Raw genomic sequence first — 26,898 nt, forward strand, 5'->3', positions numbered from 1 at the left:
GCAGTTGCTTCAACTTCCTCATTTGCAAGGGAAAAACCAAGGCACAGAAGTGGGGAAGTGAGTTTTCCAACAGTCTCATTAGCGGCCAGTATTCTTGCCTGGAAAATCCCATGAATGGAGGAGCCTGGCGGGATACAGTCCACGGGGTCGAAAAGAGTCAGACACGCGACTGAGCATGCACACATGCGTTAGTGGCAGGGCCAGACGTGGCATTCAGGCTGGATAGCTCTCTCCCTGGGGTCCAGGGGAGTTGTCGTCTTGTCCTCCTTCTTTCCTTCCAGAGTGTGTGGATGGGAACATTGTGCTTTGGGGGGAGGGGGGTTGTTTGTTCTTTTGTATTAGCTACACTTTTATATCTTCTAAGATGTGCACAAAGGTAGAACTCTCCCAGGAACATTTTCGATTCATGGGGAAAACCCACCACTATTGAAGAGTGAAAAGTGGATGCTTTTAAAGTAATTTCCCCCTAACTTTTAAATTTGAAAACTTTCAAGCCTATAGGAAATTTGCATGAATTGGACAATAAGCATCCAGCTATACTTCATCTAGATGAAGTTGCTAACATTTTGCACAGTGGTCTGCTTTCTGTCTCTCCCCCTGAGTGTGTGTGTACACAGACTTTCTTTTTCATAAATACACACACACTATATCTATGTATATACTCTCTATGTACAGATACATTTATATTTTGCTGACATGTATGTATGACATACATATGACATATGTAGACATATTATATTTTATCCCTGACCACTTCAGAATCCCTCAGAACAAGAGCATCCGCCTACACAAATACAGCACAATATCACAATGTTACAATACTACTAGCTAATATACATCCATATTGGAACCTCCCCAGTTATCTGGATTACATCTCAAAAACTGTTTAAAATCCAAGATCTAATCAAGAATCATGAATTGCATTTTGTGGCTATGTCTCTTTAGTCTTGTCTAATCTAGAACAGTTTTCAGACTACTTGATCTTTCATGATACGGGCAGTCTTGAAGTGTCTAGCCAGTCGTTTTGCAGAATTCCTCTAATGTGGACTTGTCTGATTGTTTCCTCATGGTTGGATTCAGCTTAAACTTCTTGTCGTTATCTGTTTCTTCAGCAAGCTTGGCTAATGCCACGGGTACCTTCCCATTGCGGTGCCTTCATTTCCGGTGTCCTGAGGCCCTAGGACATTTACCAGCTACCCAGACCCCTAGGGCAGCGAGGAGGCCCAGGGAGCCAGCAGGTAAAGGCCAAAGCTTTGGTCTTGGCAGAGGTCACTGCCTGTGGCAGCTGCCGACTTCGGGGGGGCACTCCTGTGGGGCCCCCAAGGCTGAAGCGGTAACCTCTCCTTTCTACCAGGCGCGCTGGGTGGCCACTAGGTCACCTATGGCTGCAGTCACTCTCTGTTGACACAGCTACAAAGGGAACAAAAAGAGGGTATGGCTGTGCCAGTGTAGTCCCACCGGAGGGAAGGGACAGCGAGAGGAGAGGGGAGCAATGACAGAGGGAAACAGACCAAAAAGTGGTATATGAAGGGACACAGACACAGCAGAGGAGAGAAAAGCGGAAACAGAGCAGCAAAGACTCAGAAGCACAGGCCCCCGGGGGGAAAAGACACTAATGTTCTTCATTAACAACTTCCCAGCCCATCTCAGAGGCCCTTCAGCTTTGGGATTTTTGGGGAGTGAAGCAAGTCTGTGTTTATCCTGGTCAGATTCAAAGGGCACCAGGGTTTCTCCCCAGGGGCCGCATGGGGTCACCTACTCAGTCTGTACTTTTCCAAACACGGAACTTCTCCTCGGTGTCCCAGGAGCCAGAAGGCCCTGGGCCAGAAGTTTCCTGCTCAGAATGTCTCCCCTCCTTCCACGAGGCTGTCTACAGATGGGGAAGCCTGCTCAAGACACATCTGGGACAAAGGGGAGGAGCAGGAGAGGAGCAGACAGACCAGCGCCTAGAAAAGAGCAGCACCCTAAAAATAGCCTTCCCTCTGAGTGGGGAGGAACCCAGAATCCCAGAAGCTGCCGGCGGGTGTGACCTTCCTAACAGGCCGAGGATTTCTCACGGGAAAAGGGACTAAGGGGCAGGGAGTGGAGGGGCAGAGAGGCTGCTCGGCTCCTGGGAGGGAGCAGGGTAGAAAACGGGACCTAAGCAACGGTTCGGGCTTCCCTGGTGGCTCAGTGGTAAAGAATCCACTTGCCAGTGCAGGAGCTGTGGGTTCGATCCCTGAGTTGGGAAGATTCCCTGGAGGAGGAGATGGCAACCCACTCCAGTACTCTCGCCTGGGAAATCCCATGGACAGAGGCGCCTGGCAGGGCTACGGTTCACGGGATCGCAGAAGAGTCAGGCACAAATTAGAAAGTGAACAACTACGCGAGCGACAGCTCCACCAAGACGAAGCTCATCCGGATCCACTAGGGAAAGCCTCCCGGTAGAGGAACTCGATGTGGACAGAGAGGGTTTCCGGGCAATAATGTGCACTGTCTGAACTTCTCTTTGGCCAGAAGAGAAGAAAAGGGAAAGAGGGCAGTCAGGAGCCATGACCCCGGTTTTAGGACTCACAGCTGAACCCAAGTGAAGAAGCCCCTTTCTGCCCACTTTCCTTGGCCAAAGGAACACACACAGGGCCCCGTATCTTACCAAGGAGGTTGAGGGGCGTCAAGGGGCTGGAAAGGACCTCCCGAAAACTCTCCAACCATTCACGCTGCTCCTTCTCACTGGGGCAGGTGAAGACGAACCTCCGGTGGGGGGTGACGATGGTGAGGCCAGCTTTCCAGCGGTTCCCTCGGATGCCCTTGGGCAGGTCTTCAAACACCTGGTACCCCTGTTCGTTGCTCCCAAGAAACACCTGGCCCAGCTCGAAGGCATCCTGAAAAGAGAGGACAGAGGTCATCAGAGGCCACACCTGGGGCAGAGGGCCACCTGCAGGCCCGAGAGGCCCCAGGTCCATCTTAGTAAGAGGGCTGTGTGTGTGTTGGGTGGGGAGCTGTGCTGGGGATTTCAGCTAGGAGGACCCCCGAATTTAAAAGGCTCAAACTATAAAGGAAATCACACACAGCCTCTGTTTAAATGAGCTTCTCTGGTGGCTCAGTGGCAAAGAACCCGCCTGCAAAGCAGAAGAGGTCGGTTGGATCCCTGGGTCAGGAAGATCCCCTGGAGGAGGGCACCGCAAACCACTCCATATCCTTGCCTGGGGAATCCCATGAACAGAGGAGCCTGGCGGGCTACAGTCCACGGGGCACAAAGAGTCAGACACGACTTAGCAACTAAACAACATCTGTTTAAATGATACTTAATGTTTGCATGTGTGCATGCTAAGTGACTTCAGCCATGTTCGACTCTGAGTGACTGAACTGAACTGAACTCTGCACTAAGAATTCAAGTGCTTTATATATAGTAACTCACAGAATAATCCTCAGGGCAACCTCTGAAGATGGCAGTGCTATTAAGTCATCTCCTGATTGAGGAAACTGAGGCAAGGAGAACTGAGTGCTCTGTCAAAATGCCACGGGTGCACCCCTAAAAGTGGCAGGGCTGGTCCCAGAGCCCAGACAGTCACGTTCTAGAGCTGTTACTCCCAACTGTGACTCTCCACAGCCTCCACGTTGGAAGGCAGCCCTGGAGACTAGAGGATGGGGAAGTCCTCTCTTGGCTACCTTGGCAGCTTTTGGACACACGTGAAGGACTTCTTGAAGGCAAGGGAGAGCAGTTTCATGCCCAAGGATGACTAAGAGACAACCGTGATGATGTCTCTCGCTGGGTCTCTCCAGCCCTGTCGCATCCCCATGGTCCCCGACCAGCTCTGACCCCACCTCTGCCTGCTGGTGCTCAGCAGGGGGGCCATCAGTGACTCTTACCAGTGGGTTCTTGTAATAAAGCAGCCTGCGCTCCTGGGGATCCAGAGCAAACCACCTTTTCTTGAAAGGTTCTCTCTGCTGCAGAAGAGGGAACTTTGTATCAGGCTTGGCCAGGCAGGGGTGGGGCACAGAGGTCAGAGGGCCAGCCTGGGCCAGGACGAGGGAGCTGGCCAGTTCCTGGCTTGGCAGTCGGACACCCCAGCGCTCGCCCCACCCCCGGGCCTTGAGCTCTGACGGCTCCAAACACCCTCCTCCACCCCAGCTTTCCCTTGCGGCCTCCAGCCGCTGCCTATGTGCGTTGGAAGAAGCATTTTCCTCTTTCTCAGGCTGTGGACAAGATATCTCAGAAAAAGGAACCTGGGAAATCAGAAGTGGCTACTGCTCAGCGCTTCTGAAAGCCCTGGCCTTGGCCAAATTCTAACCTAGGTCAGGGGAAGGAAAGTCCCCCTAAGAGCCACAGGGGCGGTGCCACCAGCTGCTGAAGGACAAAAACCTGCAACCCTTTACCCAGCCATCTGAGGCTCCCTTTACTGTGACTGCCTAACACTTCCACTGTCATCTTAACAAACATTGCATCAGCGTATTACACCTTGAAAAAAAAAAAGGCATCAGAAAGCTGTTGCTTTGGGTTTTTTTCTTTTTTTTTTTAGGGAGTTCCTCTGCTTTCCTCTGGGAGAAGGAAATGACACCCTACTCCAGTATTCTTGCCTAGGAAATCCCATGGACAGAGGAGCCTGGCAGGCTACAGTCCACAGTGTCGCAGAGTCAGGCAAGACTAAGCACTCACACATCTGCTTGCTTCTTCCTTCTTCTCTCCTCCCACTTCCCTGCTTCCCTGCACCCCGCCTCCTCTGCACAAGCCCCCACCATCTCCATCTTCTGCTTGGAGCTTCACCGCACCAGCATCCAGGCTAGGTCTGAGATGTCCTGGGGCGGCAGGGGCCTCACTGGCATCCAAGCATAGGTACCGAGGTGAGTTCTCTCAGACCAATCACTAGTCCTGCCTCACTTGATCGGTCCTGGTAGGGCCCCAGCTCAGAGCACACAAGTGTTCAAGAGCTGCCCCCCAAAGGAGCTGTGCTTTTCAGCTGTGCTTTCCCTTTTCAGCTGTGCCTTCCCAAGAACAGGGTCAGATAGATGATGTAAAGACAAGAGCCACTGATGGCGATGCTGATCAAGAAGGAAGATGCCCAGTTGCAGGGAGAAGCGCCTGACCACCCTCCAGCCACCCTGTCTCCCACTTGGTCCTTCACCCCTGGAACTCACAAAAGTCCATTTACTTCCGCTTCCTCCCTCCTCCCTGCCCCTGGTTCCCCATTTTCCCACCTCCCCACTTTGGCCCCACTGCCCACTGGCACTGAGGCCATGAAAGTCCCCCCCAAGGAACACGGGATGTACCTTCGGGCCGGTCTTTTCCATGAAGCCTTGTTTGAGATAGTTCCTGGTGATGAGGGGCACAAGCTGGGGGAAGAGAGACACACACTGACCCCCTGCCTCCCACCTAAGAGGCCGAGCTTCCCCAGCGAACTTGGCTCCCCGACAAAGGGGGAAGTTTGCAATAGGGAAGGATGTGTGCACATGGTTATATTTGGTATGGATGCAACGCTAACATTTCGACAGAGCCCGACAACAGCACCCCAGATGTCTGCAGAGCTACCCAGCACAGCTGAGTCTTGGTATAAAGACTTAGGTTAAGTGTTCTTTCAGCAATTCCAGGAGGAGGACACAGGTCAGGCTCTGAGGAGACTCTCCAGGTATCGGGGGGAGGGGGTTGCATTCTGAGTATCTACTGCGTGTCATCGGGTGGATGGCATCACCGACTCGATGACATGAGTTTGTGCAAGCTCCAGGAGTAGGTGATGGACAGGGAAGCCTGGTGTGCTGCAGTCCGTGGGGTCGCAAAGAATTGGACACAACTGAGCGACTGAACTGACTGACTGTGTGTCAGGCTCTGCGTGTAATTCTCAACCACCCTGTGAGGTGGATGTTATCATTTTCATGCTCTGAACGAAGAAACAAGACCTCAGAAAAGTCACAGGATTTTCCCGAAGACATGTCACCAGTAGGATGAAGAACTTTCACCACCTAGAGCTGATAGACACCAGCCAGACCCTAGTAGTAGCTATATTACTACTCTATGATGCTCAAGTTTAAATATGCCAGAACCTTCTGATCAGGCCCTTGGCCAAGACCTGGGCATTGGTGGGGATTCTGAGCCAGGGCCATAGGAGGCGATGGCAGGATGGATTAAGTAGAGAAAACTCTGGACTAGGAGTCAGGAGACTTGAGTTCTAGCTCCAGGTCTGACCTCAACCAGCTGTGTTATCTTGATAAGACCTTATGCCTCTCTCGGCCTGTTTCCTTCTGTGTAACAAGGATACCGTATTATGTGATCTGCAAGACCATCCTACGCTCAGAGAAGCTTCCAGGGATTGACACTGGCCTCCTGTACTCCAGGGTGTCAAACTGGCAAGTCTAGAGCTTCAGATGAGAACAGAGCCTGGGTCGAGAGCAGGGGCAAAGGGGATGTAAGGTTTGGGAGTAGGAATGGGAAGTCTGAAGGGAGAAAGTTGTGAGCAAGAAATCAAAAATATAAAGGACACCACTCCCCTTTCCCTAAAATGCATTCTGTAGGCTTTAATTCCTTCATTTGGAGCAAAGACAAGAGTCCTAATCGCTCAGTTGTCTGAATTGAAGCCAGGGCAGGGTGAATCTAGGCCATGAGAAGGAGAAAGAAGCTGGGAATGCGGTACTATGCACTGCACCTTAGATGCCTTGGCTCACTGGACACATGCAGCCCTGGAGGCAGGGACTGTCCCAGTGGTGACAGATGAGTAAACTGGGGCTAGGAGAGGTGAGGCCACTTGCCCTGCGTAACACATCCGCTTCCCTGCCTTCGGGTCCATGCGTTTCTTTTTACGGGACCACAATCCCACCGGGGTCCCCCAGGTTTCTGGCGTTGGATCCCTGAGCTCGAGCCAGACTTGGGTGGTTGCTCAGAACCTCACACCCTATGCAGACATGCAGGGAGGCAAGACGAGGAGAGAGGCAGGCGGGAGGAAACCAGGGGTGGATAAGGGGTAACGATAGTGGAGGCGGGAGGAAGAGGACGTTGAGGATGTTACCAAAGCCCAGTTTCCCCCGCATGGGCCAGCCGAGTTGGAGAGCTGCCCAGACAGGGAGGCGGGGCGTCTGCAACTTGCCCTCAGTGTCTCCAGGCAGCAGTCAGCACCCCCACGCCACGCCCATGCAAGTGGGCGTTCACCCACTATGGCTGCTGACTCTGCAGGCCGGGAGGGCCCTGAGCCAGGCCTGGCTGGAGGAACTCATGGAGATCTGCCATCTCAGTGCATCCCTAGGTCTGGAGAGGACCCCCATTCCAGACACTTCGCTCCCTGCAAACTGGGGAATTAATGGGCACTTAGGTTTTCAAGAAGGATCTACCAGTTGGGAACAGGAAAGTCCCAGGAATGGGACTTCCCTGGCGGTCCAGTGATTAAGACTGCACTTCTACTGCAGGGGGCATAGGTCCCATCCCTCATCAGGGAAATAATACTCCACATGCTGTGTGGTATGGCCAAAAAAAAAAAAAAGTCACACGATTAACATGGTCTTTCCACCCCCTATCTCTTACAAAATCCTTCCAGAGCAGGCCTAACACAGGGACTAGAGTACAGCACCTCAGAGTTAGAAGAGACCCTGAAGATGACCCAGACCAAGTGCCACCTTACAGATGTGGGAACAGCTGCTCAGAGAGGCAGCCTCACCTGCAGTGGTCACACAGCAAGTCAGGAGCAGACCATCTGCAAGGGCCCAGGCCTCCCAGCTCACACCCTCCAGCTCACAGCCCACTCTATACAGCTTCCCCGCCCAAGCCTAAGGGATGTACGTGGATGCCCCAGACGTCTGAAGACAACTGAAATGAAGTTCTCAGGCTCACTGTCACCTTGGCCATGAAAGGCAGACTCTTGCTGTTAGAATGATAATGGGAAAGATCCCACTGCCTTCCTTAAAGCAGACTAGGAAAGGGCAAAGTGGGGGATGTTCAAGTGGGAGGAACACCTTCGGTTATGCCCTTGACCTTCCTGGGACTCAGTTTCTCATCGCTGGAATGGGAATAATCACCTCACCTAACTGCTGGCCGAAAAGGACGATTAGATAAAAGGGATGACAAGATAAACCAGGTTCAGAAGCACATTGTAAGCAGTATGTGAGGGACCATTTGTGCATTTCAGTGGGAGAAGTCAGAAAGAGATGCCCAAATCCTGAGCCTTTTGACACTGTGAGTGACGGATCCCAAAGGGGAGAGTCTGATCTGCTTTTTGGAGACTGCCTTGCCAACGGTGAGGCCATAACCCCCAGCCTCTCCAGGAAAAAACTTTTGGTTTCCCGCTGAGGTCCCCAACCCCAAGGCTCAAGGTCTTTCCTGCAGTCAAACTGAGTCTGGCCTCTGCATGTCTTTGAGGTCAGCCAAGCAGGAGCACAGGAGGTGGCAGACAGGAGCCGTGGAAGGTGGGGTCCGCATTTAGCTCACCTCAGACTCTGGGAGCTCAGGAAAGGCCATTTTTAGGTATTGGAGACGGGCTGCACGGAGAGCGTTGAACCAGTCCACTATCTCCTGCAGAGAGACATGCAAAGGACAGACAGACAGTGAGACTGAGTGCCAGCTGGGGGCCGGGGGGGCAGGCAGCCGAGGCTGGTAGCAGGAAGCCAGCTGGGTCTTCAGGTTTGGGCACATGCACACCCCCCAGTCCTACTCAGGCTGATCCCAGGGAGGACGGTGCCAGAGCCCAGGGCGTCCCCCGAGCAAGTGGGAAACAGAGCCCCAGGGCCATGGGAAAGGACCAAGGCCAGCCGCACAGGAGTTATGCAGCGGCCCGGCACAGTGCTTGGCTCCTGCCACTGTGTGTAAGCATCACCCGAGGATCTCGTTAAAATGCAGATTTGAATTCAGCGGGTTTGGGGTGGGGCCTGAGATTCTGCATTCCTAATAAGTTCACAGATGATGAGCTGCTGGTCATTGGGAGACACGTTGAGGAGCTAAGGTCCTCGGGTGTCAAAGACCGGCCTTCAGGTGGGGGCAGGTGCTCCTAGGGATGCTCCATCAGTGCACATGCTCATCATCTGGAGTGCAACGTAGGCTGAAGCTGGCGTGGACCTCCTGTGTCCCTCTGGGAGCGCACCTCCCTCAGCAGTGTCCACCCTCATCTCTCACCTGCTGAACCCCTTGTGCCAGCTGGTTCTGCCTCTGCTCTGCTGCTCTTCATTCAGTCCTTACGGCAGCCAGAGTGATTTTCAAATTGCAAATCTAATTGAGTCTAGCTTAGAGTCCTCTCCACTACCCTCAGGGAAAGAGTCTTAAGTTCTTTAGTATGACTTACTTTGCCCTCTGGACTTCCCTGACAGCTCAGACAGTAAAGAATCTGCCTGAGAATCTTCAGGAGACCCAGGTTCGATCTCTGGGTTGGGAAGATCCCCTGGAGAAGAAAATGGCAACCCACTGCAGTCTTCTTGCCTGAAGAATCCCACAGACCGAGGAGCCTAGTGGGCTACAGTCCGTGGGGTCACAAAGAGTCAGACAGGATGGAGTGACTAACATTATCACTTTCACTTTGCTCTCTGAGCTTTTTCCATACAAAATCATTTGCAATCGCTGCCCCCACGTTCTTCCCTTCTCTTGGAACACTCTGCCTCACCCACCTCTCTGCCCTCACTCTTGATACACCTTTTATCTAGAACATTCTATTCATCCTGAGAGTGAGTTTAGATGGAATAGATTTTTGCTCCACCCAAACCCTGATTCTACGAAAAATGCCCCACCCATTCTCAGCCGCGCACCACCCATCCACAGTTGCAGTCACACTTGCTGCTATGATCCTACTCCTTCTTGGCCACAGAATCTGGATGAGGGCTGGACCAGTACAGAGGCTGAACAGGGCTTATCAGATCCTATCTCACAGGAGTATGGAAGAGGAGAGGAAAGACCTGTTCAAATAGCTGCTGTGCTGCACTTGGATGTAATACAGTGATTGAGAAATTCATTTGAATTTGGTTTCAAAGGTATGAAACATCAGTACCTTTTCTGTTTTAGGTCAAGCTTTGCTGGTTCAGTATTCCTAAGCTCTCTTGACCAGGGCATTAAGAACCTTATACGGTTTCAGGCACTAAGGGAAGGGGATCATCCCCACAGAAGATCCACCTAGGCCTTCACTTTGGAAAGACTCTTCCGGTCACAAATCCAACCTGTGTACAGGTTGCTTTGTCCTTAAGTTTTGCCTGTTTCAGTTCTCTATACATGTGTTCCTGTTTGCCACAGACTTAAAGCTGTCCACTTTTAATTTGCCCACCTGGCTCCTGCAGCCGTGAGTTTGTAGCCCCCCATTTATGCCCATCTAAGGGAGAAGCTGGGGCATCACCAGGGAGAGGAGACTGGCCAGAACCAGGTTGTCAGCTGCTCTACAGCTGGGCCAGTGGGAAGGAGTCAGGCACCATAAGTGTCTGAGATCATGGGCACCTCAGCAAAAGTCCTTTAGCAGAAATGGGCATGGTGAGGTAGCCACTGGTATCCAGTCAGTCTGGACATGGGGCCACAGCAGTGAGCCCACCATGGACTGAGAGCCAGGGATCTCCTCCATGTCTCCTAACTGCACCAGTCCCAAGATTCTGGTAAAGCCAATGGAGGGAGCCAAGAAAAACGAGTGGCACTAGGCTTCTTGGCAGTTTGGGAAATGAGATCCTTGCATTTAGAGAAACTAAGAAGCGAGACATTACTTGCACTCCTGGGTTTATAGAACAATGTGTTCCTGTTAAGAGTGTATTCTCTGTCTCCAAACACACCCAGAATCACACACACCACAGTTCCTAATTCTAACCTCTCAGGCAGCCCAACCATGCTTCTGTCCTCTGAAATAAATAACCCCTGTTTCTTTTCCACTCATGACCCTTTTAAGCTGGTTTGAGTGTTCTCCTTCTCGGCATACTCACACAATTCTTAAGTAGAACCTCCTTCTTTGGATCGCCTTTTAGAGTGCCCCCTGCCCCAGACTAGGCCACTTACACGTCTCCCGTGTGTCTCCAGCACAGCCCCCACCGGCATCATCACACGGTCTCTTCAGTGCCTGTTTCCCCATCTGTCTCTTTCCCAAGACTATGAGATCCTAGAAGCCCATTCATGGCTCTGCCTCATTCACTCCACACCCCAGTGCTGTGCACGTTGCAGGGAGGGGCGCTATAAGGATTTACTGAAACAGTGAAGTCCTGAACACAGAAATGATCAGGCACGGCTCTCAAGAGCTTGTCTTCCACTGCTGCCACAATCGTGAACAAATAACAGTGACAACTAATGTTTATAATGCACTTCACAGTAATGAGATGCATTCACATTCATGGTCCACAGTCTCTCAATCCTCAAGACCCCTCCGGGAAGTGGGTATTATCAACCATACACAAGCAGACTTAGGAAGGGAAGGGACCTGCCCTAGGAACACACAAGGGAGTGGCAGAAGCAGGGTCCCAACTTCCGACTCCAAACCCCAGCTCTTCAGACCACGCCAGGAAGTCAGCCCAGACGGTGGAGAGAGCATGAAGCCTGCTGAGGATGATCCATGGTCAGTATCCCAGTGCTGGGGCCTCGTGGGAAGATCCAGGCCTGTATCTGGTTTCTGACTCCTGCTGGCAAGGGTCTTCCTCCAGCAGAGGCACATGGGGTGGTAAGACAGGTGCAGAGTTCAGGAACCATCGGCCACATGACTCTGAGCAAATTACTTAACACACCCCTGCCTCAGTGCATGCATGCTAAGTCGCTTCAGTCGTGTGCGACCCTTTGAGATGCTATGGACCGTAACCCGCCAGGTTCCTCTGTCCATGGGATTCTCCAGGCAAGAATACTGGAGTGGGTTGCCATGGCTTCCTCCAGGGGATCTTCCTGACCCAAGGATTGAAACTTCATCTCCTGCAACTCCTGCATTGCAGGTGGATTCTTTACCCCTGAGCCACGAGGGAAGTCCCATGCCTCAGTAACATGGGGATAAAACATTTCCAGGGTTTTGAAGATTAAGAACTGATGTACAGGACTTCCCTGGCAGTCCAGTGATTAAGACTCCACGCTTCCAATGATTCCATCTTTGGTCAGGGAATGAAGATACCACATCCCGCGTGGCGCAGCCAAATTAATTAATTAATTATTTTTTTAAAAAGAAAAGCAATGATGTATAGTGATCACCAAGAAAAGTGCCCAGCACAGAATTAATAGCAAATCACAAAACATCAGCCCCCACCTTTGCACCTCCTCACCTCCACTTAGCATCTCTGACTCTTGCCCAGTCACATGACCCTGCCATTTAGAGCCGGCTTTTGTCTTTGCAGCTGTACTATTGGCCTGCTGTTCTCTGATGGAGCTGACTTCCTGGACCTTTGATAGTGCTTCTCAAACTTCAGCGTGCCTGAGTATCACCTAGGGATCCTGTGAAAACGCAGTTTCTAACTCAGCAGGTCCAGGATGGGCCCAAGACACTAGTTCCAACAAGCTCCCAGGTGATGCTCATGCAGTTGGTGCCAGACCACACACTGCGAAGGGAGGCCATGGGATGCACTGCTGTTTGAGCTTAGAGTCATCCCTCCTCTCATATTTGGAATCTCTGGCTGCACCTGATTGGCCAGCTCTGGGCATAGTCCCGTCTGCTAACCGGACGCCCCTTGGTGGCTGTGCACCATCCAGACACACCCCTGATCCCCGCCAGGTTCCTCTCCCAGTTCTCGCTCTGCCTTAACTTTACTATGTCTCCGACCAGAAGTGACAACAGGGACTTCCCTGACGGTTTGGTGGTTAGGACTCGGTGCTTTCATTGCCGTGGGCCCAAGTTTGATCCCTGGTTGGGGAACTAAGACCCCACAAGCCACACAATGTGGCCAAAAACAGAAAGTGACAACAGATGAAAGCAAACAGCAGCATCGTGTCTCAAGAGGCTGCAGCGCCAGGGAGTCAGGGAGCTGGGCCTGCGAGGTTCGGGGCTGCTGAGCTGGAGGCTGAGCGGCAACGCCACCCTCTCACCTTCCCATTCTCGTGGTACACAAACAGGTTCCGAACGCGGCCATCTCTCCGGTAGGTGATCTGCAGCCCGTGGGGGTTCCCAATCTTCTCTGTCTGGAAGGTGGCATTCAAGTCCTTGATGCTGATGACAGCTTTGGGGTCTTTACCCTAAAAGAGAGGAATCGGGTACTCAGGATGCCTACAGTCAGTGGAGTGACTTCTCCTCACCTTTGCCATCAAGCCTTAAGGCAAACATGACCAATTCGGAACTCCACACAGGTTTTTAATGTTCTTGCTCTAATATCAAGATCCACAGATATTCTACCATTCTCTGTATCCAGCCATCCCACTAATCCTGCTTAATCGGCCTCTCTGAGCTGGAAGAGGGCTTGGAAAGACCGTAACTTGGCACTTTTCAAGTTTTTCAGCCATAGAACTTTTTCTAAAATAAATCATTAGGATTTCCCTTAGCAGTCCAGTGGTTAGGACTCCACACTTCCACTGTAGGGGGCACGGGTTCAGTTCCTGGTCAGGTAACTAAGATCCTTCATGCTGTGCAACCAAAAAAAAAAAAAAAAAAGAATTTATAATGAAAATCCATGGAAGCCAATCAAATAAAACAGGTAAACCAATAAAAGCAGGGGTAGGCCTCAAAGCATGTATTCCCATACTATACTCTGTTCTCAGGGTCTGAACACATTTTGAGCACTCCCTGATGCTAAGAAGGCAAAGGGAAAACAAATGTTTCCTTTCATAACTGATGAGAGAAAGAAAAATGATACCAACGGTCTAGTCCCATAGCAGCTGTAGCTGTAGTCACATGTAGATATTAAAATTAAAATGAATTAAAGTTAGGACTTCAGGGACTTCCCTGGTGGTCCAGTGATTAAGAATCCCCCTTGCAATGCAGGGGACGAAGGCTCAGCCCCTGGTCAGGGAACTAAGATCCTACATGCCGCAGAGCAACTAAGTCCACGAGCCACAACTACTGAGCTGGCGCGCTCTACAGCCCTATGCTCCACAATAAGAGAAGCCACCAGAGTGAGGAGCCCGTGTACCACTAGAGAGTAACTCCTGCTCGCCACACCTAGAGAAAGCTTGAGCGCAGCAGTGAAGACCCGGCACAGCCAAAAATAAGGAATAAATAAATATTAAAAAAAAAAAGAGGCGCAATCTCTATCCCCTCCCCGAGGACTGATGTTGAAGCTGAAACTCCAATACTTCGGCCAACTGATGCAAAGAACTGACTCATTTGAAAAGGCCTTGATGCTGGGAAAGATTGAAGGTGGGAGGAGAAGGGGACGACAGAGGATGAGATGGTTGGATGGCATCACCGACTCAATGGACATGAGTTTGGGTGAACTCCAGGAGTTGGTGATGGACAGGGGGGCCTGGCGCGCTGCAGTCCATGGGATTGCAAAGAGTCGAACACGACTGAGTGACTGAACTGAACTGAACTGAACTGAATTGGTTTTGGTTGCATGACTTGAACTGACCAATAGCAGGCAGTTCCTGGCCTAAGCTTTGAGGCCTGGCAGCATCCTCGTTTGCTTGGGGGAAGTCGGACACCATGCTGTAACAAAGCTTGAACTGGACTCCTGAATGAGGAACATTCACAGAGAGAAAAGCCACAAGGAAGCAAAGCACGAGACATGTGAGTGAAGGCTTTCTGGGTCTCCTAGCCCAACCCAGGAAAATGGAGCGGAGGGAACGACCCAGCTGAAGTCACAGGGAGTACTCTGCAGCAGCCACCACCTGCTCAAATTCCTGACCCCAGAGGATTATGAGACACAATCAATTGTTATTTCAAGCCACTACGTTTTAGGGTGGTGTGTCACTCAGTAACAAATACCTAAAATACTCAGTCCTTAGACATCTTTTCTCATCCACCCTCACCCCCCCGCCCACCTCGGTGATTCCAACCAGTCCTGTTGCTCAACCAGTTTGCACGCTGCTGACTCCAGCTCAAAACTTTCCCCAAACCTCTAGACTTAGAACTTCTGAGAACGTCTTCCTCAGTCTCTACATGGATGACTAATAAGCATCTCAAATGAAAAAGGACTCATGATCATCCCCTTAGGGAGCTAAATCTTTGCCATCTCAGCAAATGACAAACTAACCTCATAGTTGCATAAGGCAAAAAATCTGGGATGCATTCTTATTTTTTGCTGTGCTGGGTCTTCGTTGCTGCCCTTGGGCTTTCTCTAGCTGACGCGAGAGGAGGCAGCTTTCTCTCTAGTTGCATGGGGTTCTCACTGCGGTGTCTTCTCTTGTGTGGCTCATGGGCTCCAGAGCACTTGGCCCAGTAGTTGCGGCACACAGGCTAAGTTCTTCACAGCATGTGGAATCTTCCTGGAGCAGAAATCGAACCTGTGTCTTCTGCACTGGCGGGTGGATTCTTAACCATTGGACCACCAGGGAAGTCCTGTGGATCATTCTTGATCCCTCTGACTTTCACACGCCATGTCCAATCCTTCAGTAGATCTCATTGGCTCTATTTCCAAAATGCAAGCAGACCACTTTTAACCATCTCCAACACCATTATCCCGATCTTGGATTATTGTGGTAGCTTCCTAACTGGTTTCTCTGCTTCTACGCTTGCCTCCTCCTGCCCCACTCTTGCTCAAGTAGCAGCCAGAGTGTCTCTTTTTAAAGTTTTAGTCAAAGCTGATCACTTTTCTGCTCAAAACCCTCCTGCGTGCATGCTAAGTCACTTCAGTAGTGTCTGATTCTTTGCAATGCTATGGATCATAGCCCACCAGGCTCCAAAGTCCAAGGGATTCTCCAGTCAAGAATGCTGGAGTGGGCTGCCATGCCCTCCTGCAGGGGATCTTCCTGACCCAGGGATAAAACTTGGGTCTCTTATATCTCATGCATTGGCAGGCAGTTTCTTTACCACTAGTGCCACCTGAGAAGCCCCCAAACCCTTGTATGTCTTCCCAATAACAGAGTAAAATCCAAACACAGAAATTTTTTGTAAAAATATTCTGGTGATAAACCCTAATGAAAAAGAATATTAAGAAATAAGAATGTAATAAAAAAAATCATATACCCAATAAGGGCCTTGTATATAGACTATATGAAGAACGATTACAGCTAAAAAAAAAAAAAAAAACGGAAAACAAATAACATAATAAAAATATGAGAAAAGGCTGTGAATAAACATTTCTACAAAGAAGATGGGCAACTGGCCAGTAAGTACATGAGAAGACATACAACATCACTAGCCATCGAGGAAATGCAAATCAAAATCACAATGAGATATTATCTTGTACCCATTAAGATGGCTATGATCAAAAAGACAGATAATAACAAACATTGGTGAGGATGTGAAGGACCCTCATACATTGCTGGTGGGAATGTAAAATGGTGCAGCTACTTTGGAAAAATTCCTCAAAAAATTAAACAAAGAGTTACCATATGACTCAGCAGTTCCACTCCTAGGGAGAATTACCCAAGAAAACTGGAAATGTAGATTCACATAAAACCTTGTACACAAATATTCATAGCAGCATTATTCATACTAGCCCAAAAGTGGAAACAACTCAACTGTTTATCAGCTGATGAATAAATAAGTGAAATGTGGTATATCCATACAGTGGAATATTACTTGGCAATAAAAAGAAATGAAGTACTGATATGTGCTACAACATGAATGATCCTTAAAAACCTAATGCTAAATGAAGGGAGTCTGTTATAAAAGACCACATATTGTATGATTCCATTTGTACGAAATGTCAAGAACAGGCAAATCTGACAATAGATTAGTGGTTGCCTAGGGCAAGGGGCGGAGAAGGCAACGGCACCCCACTCCAGTACTCTTGCCTGGAAAATCCCATGGACGGAGGAGCCTAGAAGGCTGCAGTCCGTGGGGTTGCTGAGGGTTGGACACGACTAAATGACTTCACTTTCATGCATTGGAGAAGGAAATGGCAACCCACTCCAGTGTTCTTGCCTGGAGAATCCCAGGGACGGAGGAGCCTGGTGGGCTGCCATCTATGGGGTCACACAGAGCCAGACACGACTGAAGCGACTTAGCAGCAGCAGCAGCAGCAGGGCAACGGGAGGGCTTCCCTGGTGATTCAGTGGTAAAGAATCCACCTGCCAAGCAGCAGGTATGAGTGCCAAGCACCCATGAGTCAGGAAGACCTTCTGGAGTAGGAAATGGCAATCCCCTGGGAAATCCCATGGACAGAGGAGCCTGGCAGGCTATAGTCCATGGAATTGCAAAGAGTCAAACATGACTGAGTGACAAACAACAACAGGGCTAGGGGAGGCTAGTAGAGTGGAGAACTAGAGCTCACACATGTGGGTTTTCTTTTTAGGGTAATGAAAATGTTCTAAAATTGACTGTGGTGAAAGTTGCACAACTCCACGAATATACTAAAAGGTATTAATTATATACTTTAAATAGGTGAATTGCAAAGAGCTGACTCATTTGAAAAGACCCTGATGCTGGGAAAGATTGAGGGCAGGAGGAGAAGGGGACGACAGAAGATGAGATGGTTGGATGGCATCACCGATTCAATGGACATGGGTTTGGGTGGACTCCGGGAGTTGGTGATGGACCGGGAGGCCTGGCATGCTGCAGTTCATGGGGTCGCAAAGAGTTGGACATGACTGAGCGACTGAACTGAACTGAAATAGGTGAATCCTGTGGTATGCGAATTTACATTGCAATAAAGCTGTTAAAAAAAAAAAAATCTTCCTATGGTCTTCAAAGTCTTCCACTATGTGAGCTCATCTCTCTCCATTATTTTTTTTGCTCACTCTGTACCAGGCACTCTGGCCTCCTTCATGCCCTATAGACTCACCAAATACACTCCCAGCTCAAGCCATGGCTATGGCTCACGGTTGGGCAGTTTGTGTACTGAACAGAAAGCTCCTGGCTGAAGGGATGGGGGAGAACCGGCATCCAGGCTTCTGCTTGCCTAGACTGGGACCAGGGATGCACCCTCTCAGAGGGGTCATCTTTTCTAATCAGCACACTTGCCCATGCTCCTGCACATACTGTTCTCTCTTCTTCTACCCCTCCCCCACATACCCACATAACGTACTCATGTTTATTCTGTTCTGTGCTCAAAGGTCATCAGAGAGGCCTCCTCTGACCACCTGCCCATGCCCCACTTGTATCATGCTCTAACCTTCACTCTCTTTTATTTTACTTCATAGAACTTATTGCCACTGGATAGGTAACATATATTTTGGTTATTACCTGTCTCTATTCACTAGAATGGAAGCCCCAAGGGATCAGGAACTTCGTTTAGTTCACTGCTGTATCTTCAGTGCTTGGAATAAGGTCTAGCATAGTAGGTGCTCAATGAATATATACTTTTTGGCTGCGATGGGTTTTCATTGCTGCGTGAGGGCTACTCTAGCTGCAGTGATCGGGGGCTACTTTGTAGTTGCAGTGTGCAGGTTCTCATTGAGGTGGCTTCGTTGTTATGGAGCACAGGCTCAAGGGTACGCAGGCGTCAGGAGTTGCAGCATACAGGCTTAGTTGCCCTGCGGTGTGTGGGATCTTCCCAGACCAGGGATTGAACCCATGTCCCCCGCATTGGCAGGTGGATTCTTAACCCCTGGACCACCAAGGAAGCCCAATAAATATTTCTTGAGTGAATGAATCAATGAAGTAAAGTCAAGTGATCATCAAAACCTTAATCATGGACCAGTCTAAGCCCATTCAAGGTGAAGAGAAGGTGAGGATTTCAGTGGACTGGATGGATTGTATAATGAGGAAAAGTAGCAGCGTGTGGCACCTAAGTCTCAGTGACTGAGCTCATCTACAAGACCAGGCACCATTGATCAAAACATAGACCGGAGAGGGGTGCTTGCCCTGGCTCGGGCAGGAGTAGGAGAAGCTTACCTCTTCTTTAGTGTAGTACTTCAGCAGGCCTTCTCTTGCCAGGAGGACAAACCTCCTTTTCAGGAACTGTGCGTTGTCCCTTCCCCGCTTCCACAGGAACCCTTCTCGGTTACCTGCCACCAAAGATGAGAAAGAGTGAACCACCACAGCTCTAAGACCAACAGGCAACTCACCTGCCTATTGGTGACCCCATGCCGTGCAGTCTCAGGGGTGGAGTGGACCGCCCACCTGCTGCTGAAACGTCTCGGATCTGATTTAGCTCTTACGGCTGCAGGATGTGGGGTCCTCTCTGAGGAAACTTTGCAATGCTGTATGATTTTAGTTGGGGGGGTCCCTCCAACTTTCTTTCTTGGCTGTTTCCTAAGAAGACATAGTAAACCTTTAGGTAGGGACTTCCCTGGGGGTCCAGTGGTTAAGAATCCACCTGCCAATGCAAGGGACACCGGTTCGACCTCTGGTCTGGGAAGATCCTGCATGCTGCAGAGCAACTAAGCCCATGCACCACAACCACTGAGCCCAAGTTCCACAACTATTGAAGCCCGCATGCCTAGAGCCTGCGCTCTGCAACAAGAGAAGTCACCGCAGCGAGAAGCCAATGCCCTGCAACTAGACAGTAGCCAGTGCAGCAATAAACACCCAGCACAGCCAAAAATATATAAATAAATTAAACTAAAATATAAGGAACCCTTAAGTAGGCTAAAAACTGAGAAACTGGACTGATTTTGAAAGAGGCCCAACTTCACGTTGATATCAGCCAACTGAAAGTCTCCCAAGTACGGGAATAATGAGTGACCTCTAGGTCCCTGCTGGTGGATGAACACTCTGTGCTCCTGGCGGCTACGAGCATTCGGCACTGGCTGCCTCTGGTCCTCGAGCGGTTTTGTACATTTTGCTCTCTGGGACAGTGTCCATTTGGACTCACAGCAGAGGGGTAGAATGTGCCACAGGTCCAAGGCCACCGATGAGATCATGCCCTGCACAAAGGCAGGAAGGGAGGCAAAATCCAGCCCATTCTCCTTCTCAAGGCTTGTGCCACACCAGGGCTCCCTTAGCCAGAAGCAGATTGTCTATTTCTACCTGGTCTGTCCAGGGGGTGAATCTTTTTGCAATTTATACTAAGACTCTGTACACCCTGTGGTCCTGCAAGGACCTGAAACGAGTGAGCTTCTCGGCCAAGAAGACCATAAAACCCCACCAGCTGATGTGTTGCTATTTCAGAAGCAGAGGAACCCACACCTTGGTCTCTGGGGCCAGAGCGAGGGCGGCTGACCTTGTTCCTAATACTCAGGCACTTTGTTTTCTAGAATGCATCAGAATCAGCCCTCAAGAGATAATGAAAATAACCTTACCTGGGGGTGAGATGGTTTTCCCATCGGCCATAAATTCCTGTCTCTCATACTTAGCTCGAATCCACTGTTCTTTTAAGACCCTAAAAAGAGAGAAACTTGAGTCAGCTGTGTCTGATGCATCCTCTTTTCATGGCAATTTTATGAGACCCTGTAGCTGAGGATGGGAGCTTCTCAGCAAGGCCTGGCTGCCTGCCCAGCCTGGTCAAGTTTCTCCATCTGCATACTATTAACACTTGGGACCAAGTAATGCTTCGTGGTGGGAGACTATTTCGTGCTTTGTAGGATGTTTAGCAGTATCTCAGACCTCCACCCCCTTGATACCAATAGCAACCCTTCCCAAGTTGTGATACTCCAAAATGTCTGCAGACAGGGCCAGTATCTCACCAGGAAATAATATCTCCCCCCAGGGGCTAAATCCAAACTGCTATGCTATTCCAACCTCAGCCCCTCTAGGTCAATGAGACAGATGCCAGCTCCCCTGGACCGTCTACTCTGCCACATTGCACTGTGTGTTCATGAGCTTAAGCCAGGAGAGTCTGTGAGCCTTCCCCAAGGCCCACCCATGAGATCTGGGCATGCTACAATGGACAGAGCAGTGGTCTTGGGGTCTGACCCTCTGGGACCTGGTCCTACTCTACCATTTATCCACCGTGTGACCAAGGGCAAGTTGCTTTACTCCTCTGAACTTGGGGAATATTCCAGTAATATTATATCTACCTATCCCTTAGAGTTGTTGAGAGGTTTAAATGCATACAGAGGGCCTAGTACTATGTTGAGCACATAATAGGTGTTTGCTATTAGCCCAACCAGACATTGCCATCCACGACCCCTACAGAAAATCCACGCAGCTGAGAGGGACTTCATTCCAATTGTTTGGTTCCCTCTTGCCTTTTCCAGGCAAACGTTCCCAGGTTGATATGACCTCACCCCATGGCCACAGGGAATGACCTAGAACTGAGTACCTGACCCAGATTGGTCAATCAGAGCTTGGCCCTGGGCTGTTGGGACCAAAAGTAGCAAAAAACTGAGAGAGGTGGATTGGAAGCCTTCTCTCCAGGGTTGAGCTGGGAGCTGGAGCTGGGAACATGGATATGGTGTTGCTCCCAGCTACAGGAAGAAGTATATTAAAAGGCAGAGACATCACTTTGCCAACAAAGGTCTGTATAGCCAGAGCTATGTTTTTCCAGTAGTCATGTACGGATGGGAGAACTGGACCATAAAGAAGGCTGAGCACCGAACAATTGATGCTTTTGCTCTGTGGTGCTGGAGGAGACTCTTGAGAGTCCCTGGGACTGCAAGGAGATCAAACCAGTCAATCCTAAAGGAAATCAATCCTAAATATTCATTGGAAGGACAGATGCTGAAGCTTAAGTTCTGATACTTTGGCCAGCTGACGCGAAGAGCTGACTCATTGGGAAAGGAGCTGACTCCCTGATGCTGGGAAAGATTGAGGGCAAGAGGAGAAGGGGGCGACAGAGGGTGAGATGGTTGGATGGCATCATCGACTCAATGGACATGAGTTTAAATAAACTCCAGGAGATAGTGAAGGACAAGGAAGCCTGGTATGCTGCAGTCCATGGGGTCACAAAGAATCGGACATGACTGAGCAACTGAACAACAAAAGGAAGAAAGCCTGGGTGAGAAAAAGAGGCAGGAATGGGAACCAGAGGGATTTCAGAGACTTGATAGTGCTGGAGCCTCCAGCCTGTCCTTCCAGAGGGTGGTTCCACCTCTGTTCTTTTTGCGGTCTGATCCGAACCCAGAAAATCACCTTGTGCATAAGCTGGTTTAAACTGGGTTTCTGTTGTGTGTAGTTAAGAGCCCTACTGAATGCACAGCCCTCGGCCCCAGGACATGGAGGAACCCTGAACCACAGGATCAGAGCTGGGAGAGGGAATGGAGACCGAGATTCTGGAGGTGGAGAATTCAGGGGACTTTTAGAATTAGGGATTGAGGCCATTCAACCAGAAGGGGTTACAGTTCAGGGCTGTAGTTGGGGTCATGATACATAGCGTCTGTGTAGCACTGGAAGAGACCCTTGAGCTCAGTAGGTGCTCACCAAGTACCTGGTCCCTTCCCCTTGGAGCAAAGGGTTGGGTGGCAGCAGTGAGGCAAAAGGAGCCCTTTCACATTAAACCTGGCACCTCCCACAGCTGGGCCAGCCACCAGCCAGTATGCCAAAGTGGACATAGAAATAGATTAAAACTGGCACGAAGGGGTTTCCCTGGTGGTCCAGTGGTGAAGAATCTGCCTTGCAAGGCAAGGGACACCAGTAGGATCCCTGGTCCGGGAGGATTCCACATGCTGAGGAGCAACTAAGCCCGAGTGCTCTAGGGCCCACACGCCACTGCTCCTGGGCCCACTGTGCTGCAGCTGCTGAAGCCCACGTGCCTACAGCCTGTGCTCCACGAGAAGAGAAGCCAACACAGTGAGAAGCCAGCGCATCTCATCGAAGAGCAGCCCCAGCTTGCTGCATCCAGAGAAAGCCTGCACACAGCCACGAAGACCCACTACAGCCAAATAAAAAGAAGTAAATAAATCCTAAAAAAACAAATGGCATGAGGGGTGTCTTGTGAGATGTTTTACCTGTTATCTCCTTTAATCCCTACCATTAGGCCTACCAAATGTAGGCGTCACTGTCAACGTTTCAGAGATGAGGCTGCCACAGGTTGCAGAGTTCTGCTTTCTTGCCTATCTTTTCACAGCTGAATAGAGACAGAGAAGCATACTGGGGTCTCCAGAGCGCAAAGCTGTGCTTGCTCCGCCACTCCCAGGTTGTTTAAATACTGGGACGTCACAGGACACTAGATACAGTTGTATAGTTTGTGCGCTGTCCACCAGCATCCTGCCATGGTTAGAGGACAATGGCAGCGGAAATGCAGCCTGTTCCTGCAAGCCACGCCTCCTGTCTGCCTGGAGGTAACCCTTCTTCCCATTCACACTCCGTTCACACAGGATACTGAGTCCCTGGGAGGGAAGCTCAGGCTCAGACAGTCTGTCCTGCAGAGGTCTGGGGTCACTACAGACCAAAGTCACCCTCACCCCTCACCCCCAGGGGACCTGAACCCTCCTGCTGTTCCATGGCATGCAATCCCAGGATACTGGATTTTTTTCCCTAGCACCTTGGTACAGTCATGAAGGCCCTGGTGTCAGATGGGCTAGTCCCAGCTCTGCCTCTATCAGCCTCAAGTTTTTCATCTATATGGTGCGGATAATGCAATATGATCTCCTAGAGTTGTTGAGAGAACGAAAATTAACGCACACAAGCGTTTAACACAGGGCCTGATACAAAGTAAAGCTCAACAAATATCAGTAGCTACAAGTATTTCTATGGTTATTATTTGGGGATCTGGGGCCTAAGCAGCTGCCTTGGAGCTATGCTGAGCTTAGGTGGGACAGCTCTGGGCACAAGATTCCATGCAAAGTAGCTGAAGCACATTGATTCTGCTAGAATACTGGCATTACTCTTGTTAATCAAGTTAGTCATCACCTGTAGGCTATGAGAACATCAAGGCAAAGGGACAGAAACTAAAGCAGATGTCCCATTTCACAGATGAGTCCAGGAAACTGAGTCCCAGAGAGGGGAGGTGATGACCCAAGCTTCGAAGGTAGAGAGGGCCCTACAGAGGTCTGTGTGTTCTCCTGTACCAAATGCTCTCCTGGCTCCACCTGCTGGGCTGGTGCACAGAAAAGACTGTCAGAGACAAAGGCACTGGAGATGGGGTAGCGGTGGGAGTGGGTGGGACCAGGAAATCACCCACTCACATGCAGTCGTTGGCCTGGGGGATATAGTAGAATGCAGGGACTCTGGCTTCGTACTTGGTCTTCACTCGGAGGTTCCCGTTGTGGGTCATAAACTGTAAGACAACAGCAACTTGGGGTAATGTTAGAACTTGAAAAAAATGTGAAACGAAACCACAGTCTACCCAGAAGGCCACTGTTCTCACTGGCTCCTAGGCTGAGTCAGGAGACACTCCTCCTGGAGTTTGACATTTCCCCCAACCCAGCTTGGTCACACGTGATGCTCAGAAGTCCCAGCCTGGAACAATGTAACAACCACGCCTCATACAGGCATAGCACTTTACAGCTCTCCCACATTATTCCATTTGATCCCCTCAATCACTGTAATCACCACAATTACTGTCCCTGTTATAAGGCGAGGACACCAAGGCTCAGAGAGCTTAGGCAACTTACCCAAGGTAACACAGCTAGTCAGTGGAGAGTTGGAATTTGAACCCAGACCCGCCTAACTCCAAAGCTCATGTACTTTCTCCACTGCCCTCCACAGATGGCCAGGACCACTAGCAGTAGTCCCTGCAAGTCTGTAGGCGATAGATGGAACTGGAGGATGGAGCACTTCAGTGCTCCACCCCATAGCGTACGTGAGTCAGGAAGATGGCACCAGAGAGACCCAGGGGAATGCATATGTGTCAGGAGTGGCCCTGGCCATCAGTCAGCACTCAGTAACATCAGGGGCATATCTGGGCTGGGGATACATGTGGAAAAAACAGCCCATTTTTAATCCACGTCTCTTGGAAAGAGTGAACCCTATTATTCCCTTCCCCACTGGCCACTGGGCTGTGTTGCAGGATTTGCATGGGCTATGAGTCTCCATAGAGTAGGGTTCCCACTGGGCTACACTTAACCCCCTGAGCTTCAGGGATCTCACCTGCAAAGACGAAGAAGCGATAACCAGGGAGTGCTAAATGCTAAGTTGCTTCAGTCGTGTCCAACTCTTTGTGACCCCCTGGATTGTAGCCCACCAGGCTCCTCTGTCCACGGGATTTCCCAGGTAAGAACACTGGAGTGGGTTGCCATTTCCTTCTCCAGGGGATCTTCCCAACCCAAGGATCGAACCCGTGTCTCCTGCATTGGCAGGCAGGTTCTTTTCCACTGAGCCACCAGGGAAGCCCATAACAGGGGAGTGATGAGGCCCAAAGAAACGACCTTCAGGTTTATATGCCGGTTTCTGGTCTTTCTCCTGCACTAGAATGTAAGCTCCACGTAAGTAGAGACTTTATCTCCACTGCTCTCTCCTACAGCCAGCAAATGCAGGCTTACAGTAATGAGTGAATGAGTGAACGAATAAAGCTTCGAGCCCAGTGGTCTAGCACACTGCTTGGCACAGACAGGGGTACTCAGTAAACATGGGTCTGCTTCCCCCGTAGTCCTCGAAATCCTCAGCCAGCCCAGTTTAGGACTGCCTGCTCTCTGAAGGTTTTCTGGCCAGAATGGTGTCATCATCCAGGCTGAAAGTGTTCTCTATCTCTGGAGATCAGGAGAACGAGGTGGCTCCCTCCCTGGCTAGGGGGACTGGAGAAGGCCTAGGGACCATGAATCAGGATACTTCTGTTCTGGTCCAGGACTTCAGCTACTAAGAACAGCAGCTGTTAATTGACTATTTACTTTGTACCTGCATTGAGTCAGCATTTAATCCTCATAGCAGCCCTGTGAAAGGATAGTGGTATATTTATAATACATGTGTGGAAAGGGCCCACAGCTAGTGTTAAATAGCAGGCTCCGGACCTCACAGCTGCAAATAAGTAAGCGATGGAGCTAGGATTTGAACTCAGGGCCTCTGTCTAACTGGCTCCTTACTGCCCCTCTCTCGGCCTCAGTTTCCTTCCCTGGAGAACGGGAGCAGGCTCCTGTTCAAAGGCTCTCCACACGCGCCCCTTGCTACCTCCACGATACTGTCGTCCCAGAAGTCAAGTCTGACGGATTTCACTTTGCTGATGTCTGGAAAGTTGCGGTGGACTCCGGAGCAGTTCAGACAGATAAAGATGCCCAGCTTGTAAGAGGCCCAGTCGGGATCTGCGGGGTGAGAGGGCAGGGTGGGGAGCGGGTGAAGAGCTGGCTGAAGAAACCAGGGGCGCCAGGAGAGGCAAGGGCTTGGCAGGTACCAACAGCCCACGCCTTCTCTCTCGGCCTCCCCGCCTTGCGCGAACTAAGATACCAGCATGAAACCCTCTGGTCAGCCCACTTGGCCCTGACGCGGCTGCGGCGGCGGCCAGAATGAAGATCTTGGAGGGAGTCCGGGGGATGGAGAGCGAGAGGCTGAGGCGGCGCGAAGTGGAAGTGACAGCACTTCAGGGAACTGAGAGGAGAGCGCGGAAGGACGGACCCGCAACTCGACGCCGGGAGCTGCGGGTGGGAAGGTGGGTCAGAGTCCCTTGGCGTGCGCCGGGTCTGAGCGCGCAGAACCCCGGGGACGTCCGAGGCGCGGGAGGCGACACTGGACCATCCTGGGAGAGCTGGGTCCGGGGTCTGGGAACCGTGGTGTGTGGGATGTTTGGATCCGAGCGTGGGGGAAGGGGCTGGGTCCGAGAAGAAGAGGTCAAGGACCGTGGTCCGGGTAGGCAGGGTGTCTGGCAGAGGGAAGTGAGTAGAATGGGCAGGGCACCCGGGGCTGGAATCTAGTGTCGAGGTCCAGAGGGGGCAGGTCAGGGGGCCCAGCTTCAAGTAGGGGCAGTACTGGTCGAGGAGAGGACTGTCGGGGGCCCGGGTCCGAAGGTGATATAAGAGTCGTGCGCGGGGGTCTGGGACCCGCCCGGGTCTGGAGGCAGGGGACGGGACCCGCCGGCCGCTGGCCGGCCCAGACTACCGGGCTACGTGCGCCGCCGCGACCTTACCTGCTGCCCCGCAGTCTGCACAGTACGCGTTGCCGGTTCCCGCGGCCTGGAGCAGCTCCAGCAGCCGCTTCTTGTTGCGCTCGCGGTCGCCCATGGCCGGCCCCGGCGGGCTCAGGGCTCAGCCCGACAGCCCCTCGGTACGCGGTAGCCCATGGCCAGCTCGCTCGCCCGCAG

The 26,898-nt window shown here is 51.0% G+C and overlaps 1 protein-coding gene across 1 annotated transcript; it reads right to left on the reverse strand.

Moving 5' to 3' along the window:
• Positions 1 to 958: 958 nt before the first annotated feature.
• ADAP2 (ArfGAP with dual PH domains 2) lies at positions 959 to 26,898 on the reverse strand. Its single transcript, NM_001354175.1, has 11 exons — positions 26,725 to 26,898; positions 25,776 to 25,906; positions 23,858 to 23,949; positions 20,093 to 20,172; positions 18,744 to 18,856; positions 12,899 to 13,045; positions 8,384 to 8,467; positions 5,248 to 5,310; positions 3,850 to 3,927; positions 2,633 to 2,861; positions 959 to 1,410 (listed from the first exon to the last, which is right to left on the reverse strand). Exons 1-11 carry the CDS (start codon positions 26,816 to 26,818, stop codon positions 1,376 to 1,378), a joined length of 1,146 nt encoding a protein of 381 aa, NP_001341104.1. The 5' UTR covers positions 26,819 to 26,898; the 3' UTR covers positions 959 to 1,375.

This window comes from Bos taurus, chromosome 19 (genome assembly GCF_002263795.3).
Source record: "Bos taurus isolate L1 Dominette 01449 registration number 42190680 breed Hereford chromosome 19, ARS-UCD2.0, whole genome shotgun sequence".
Taxonomy (NCBI): Eukaryota; Metazoa; Chordata; class Mammalia; order Artiodactyla; family Bovidae; genus Bos; species Bos taurus.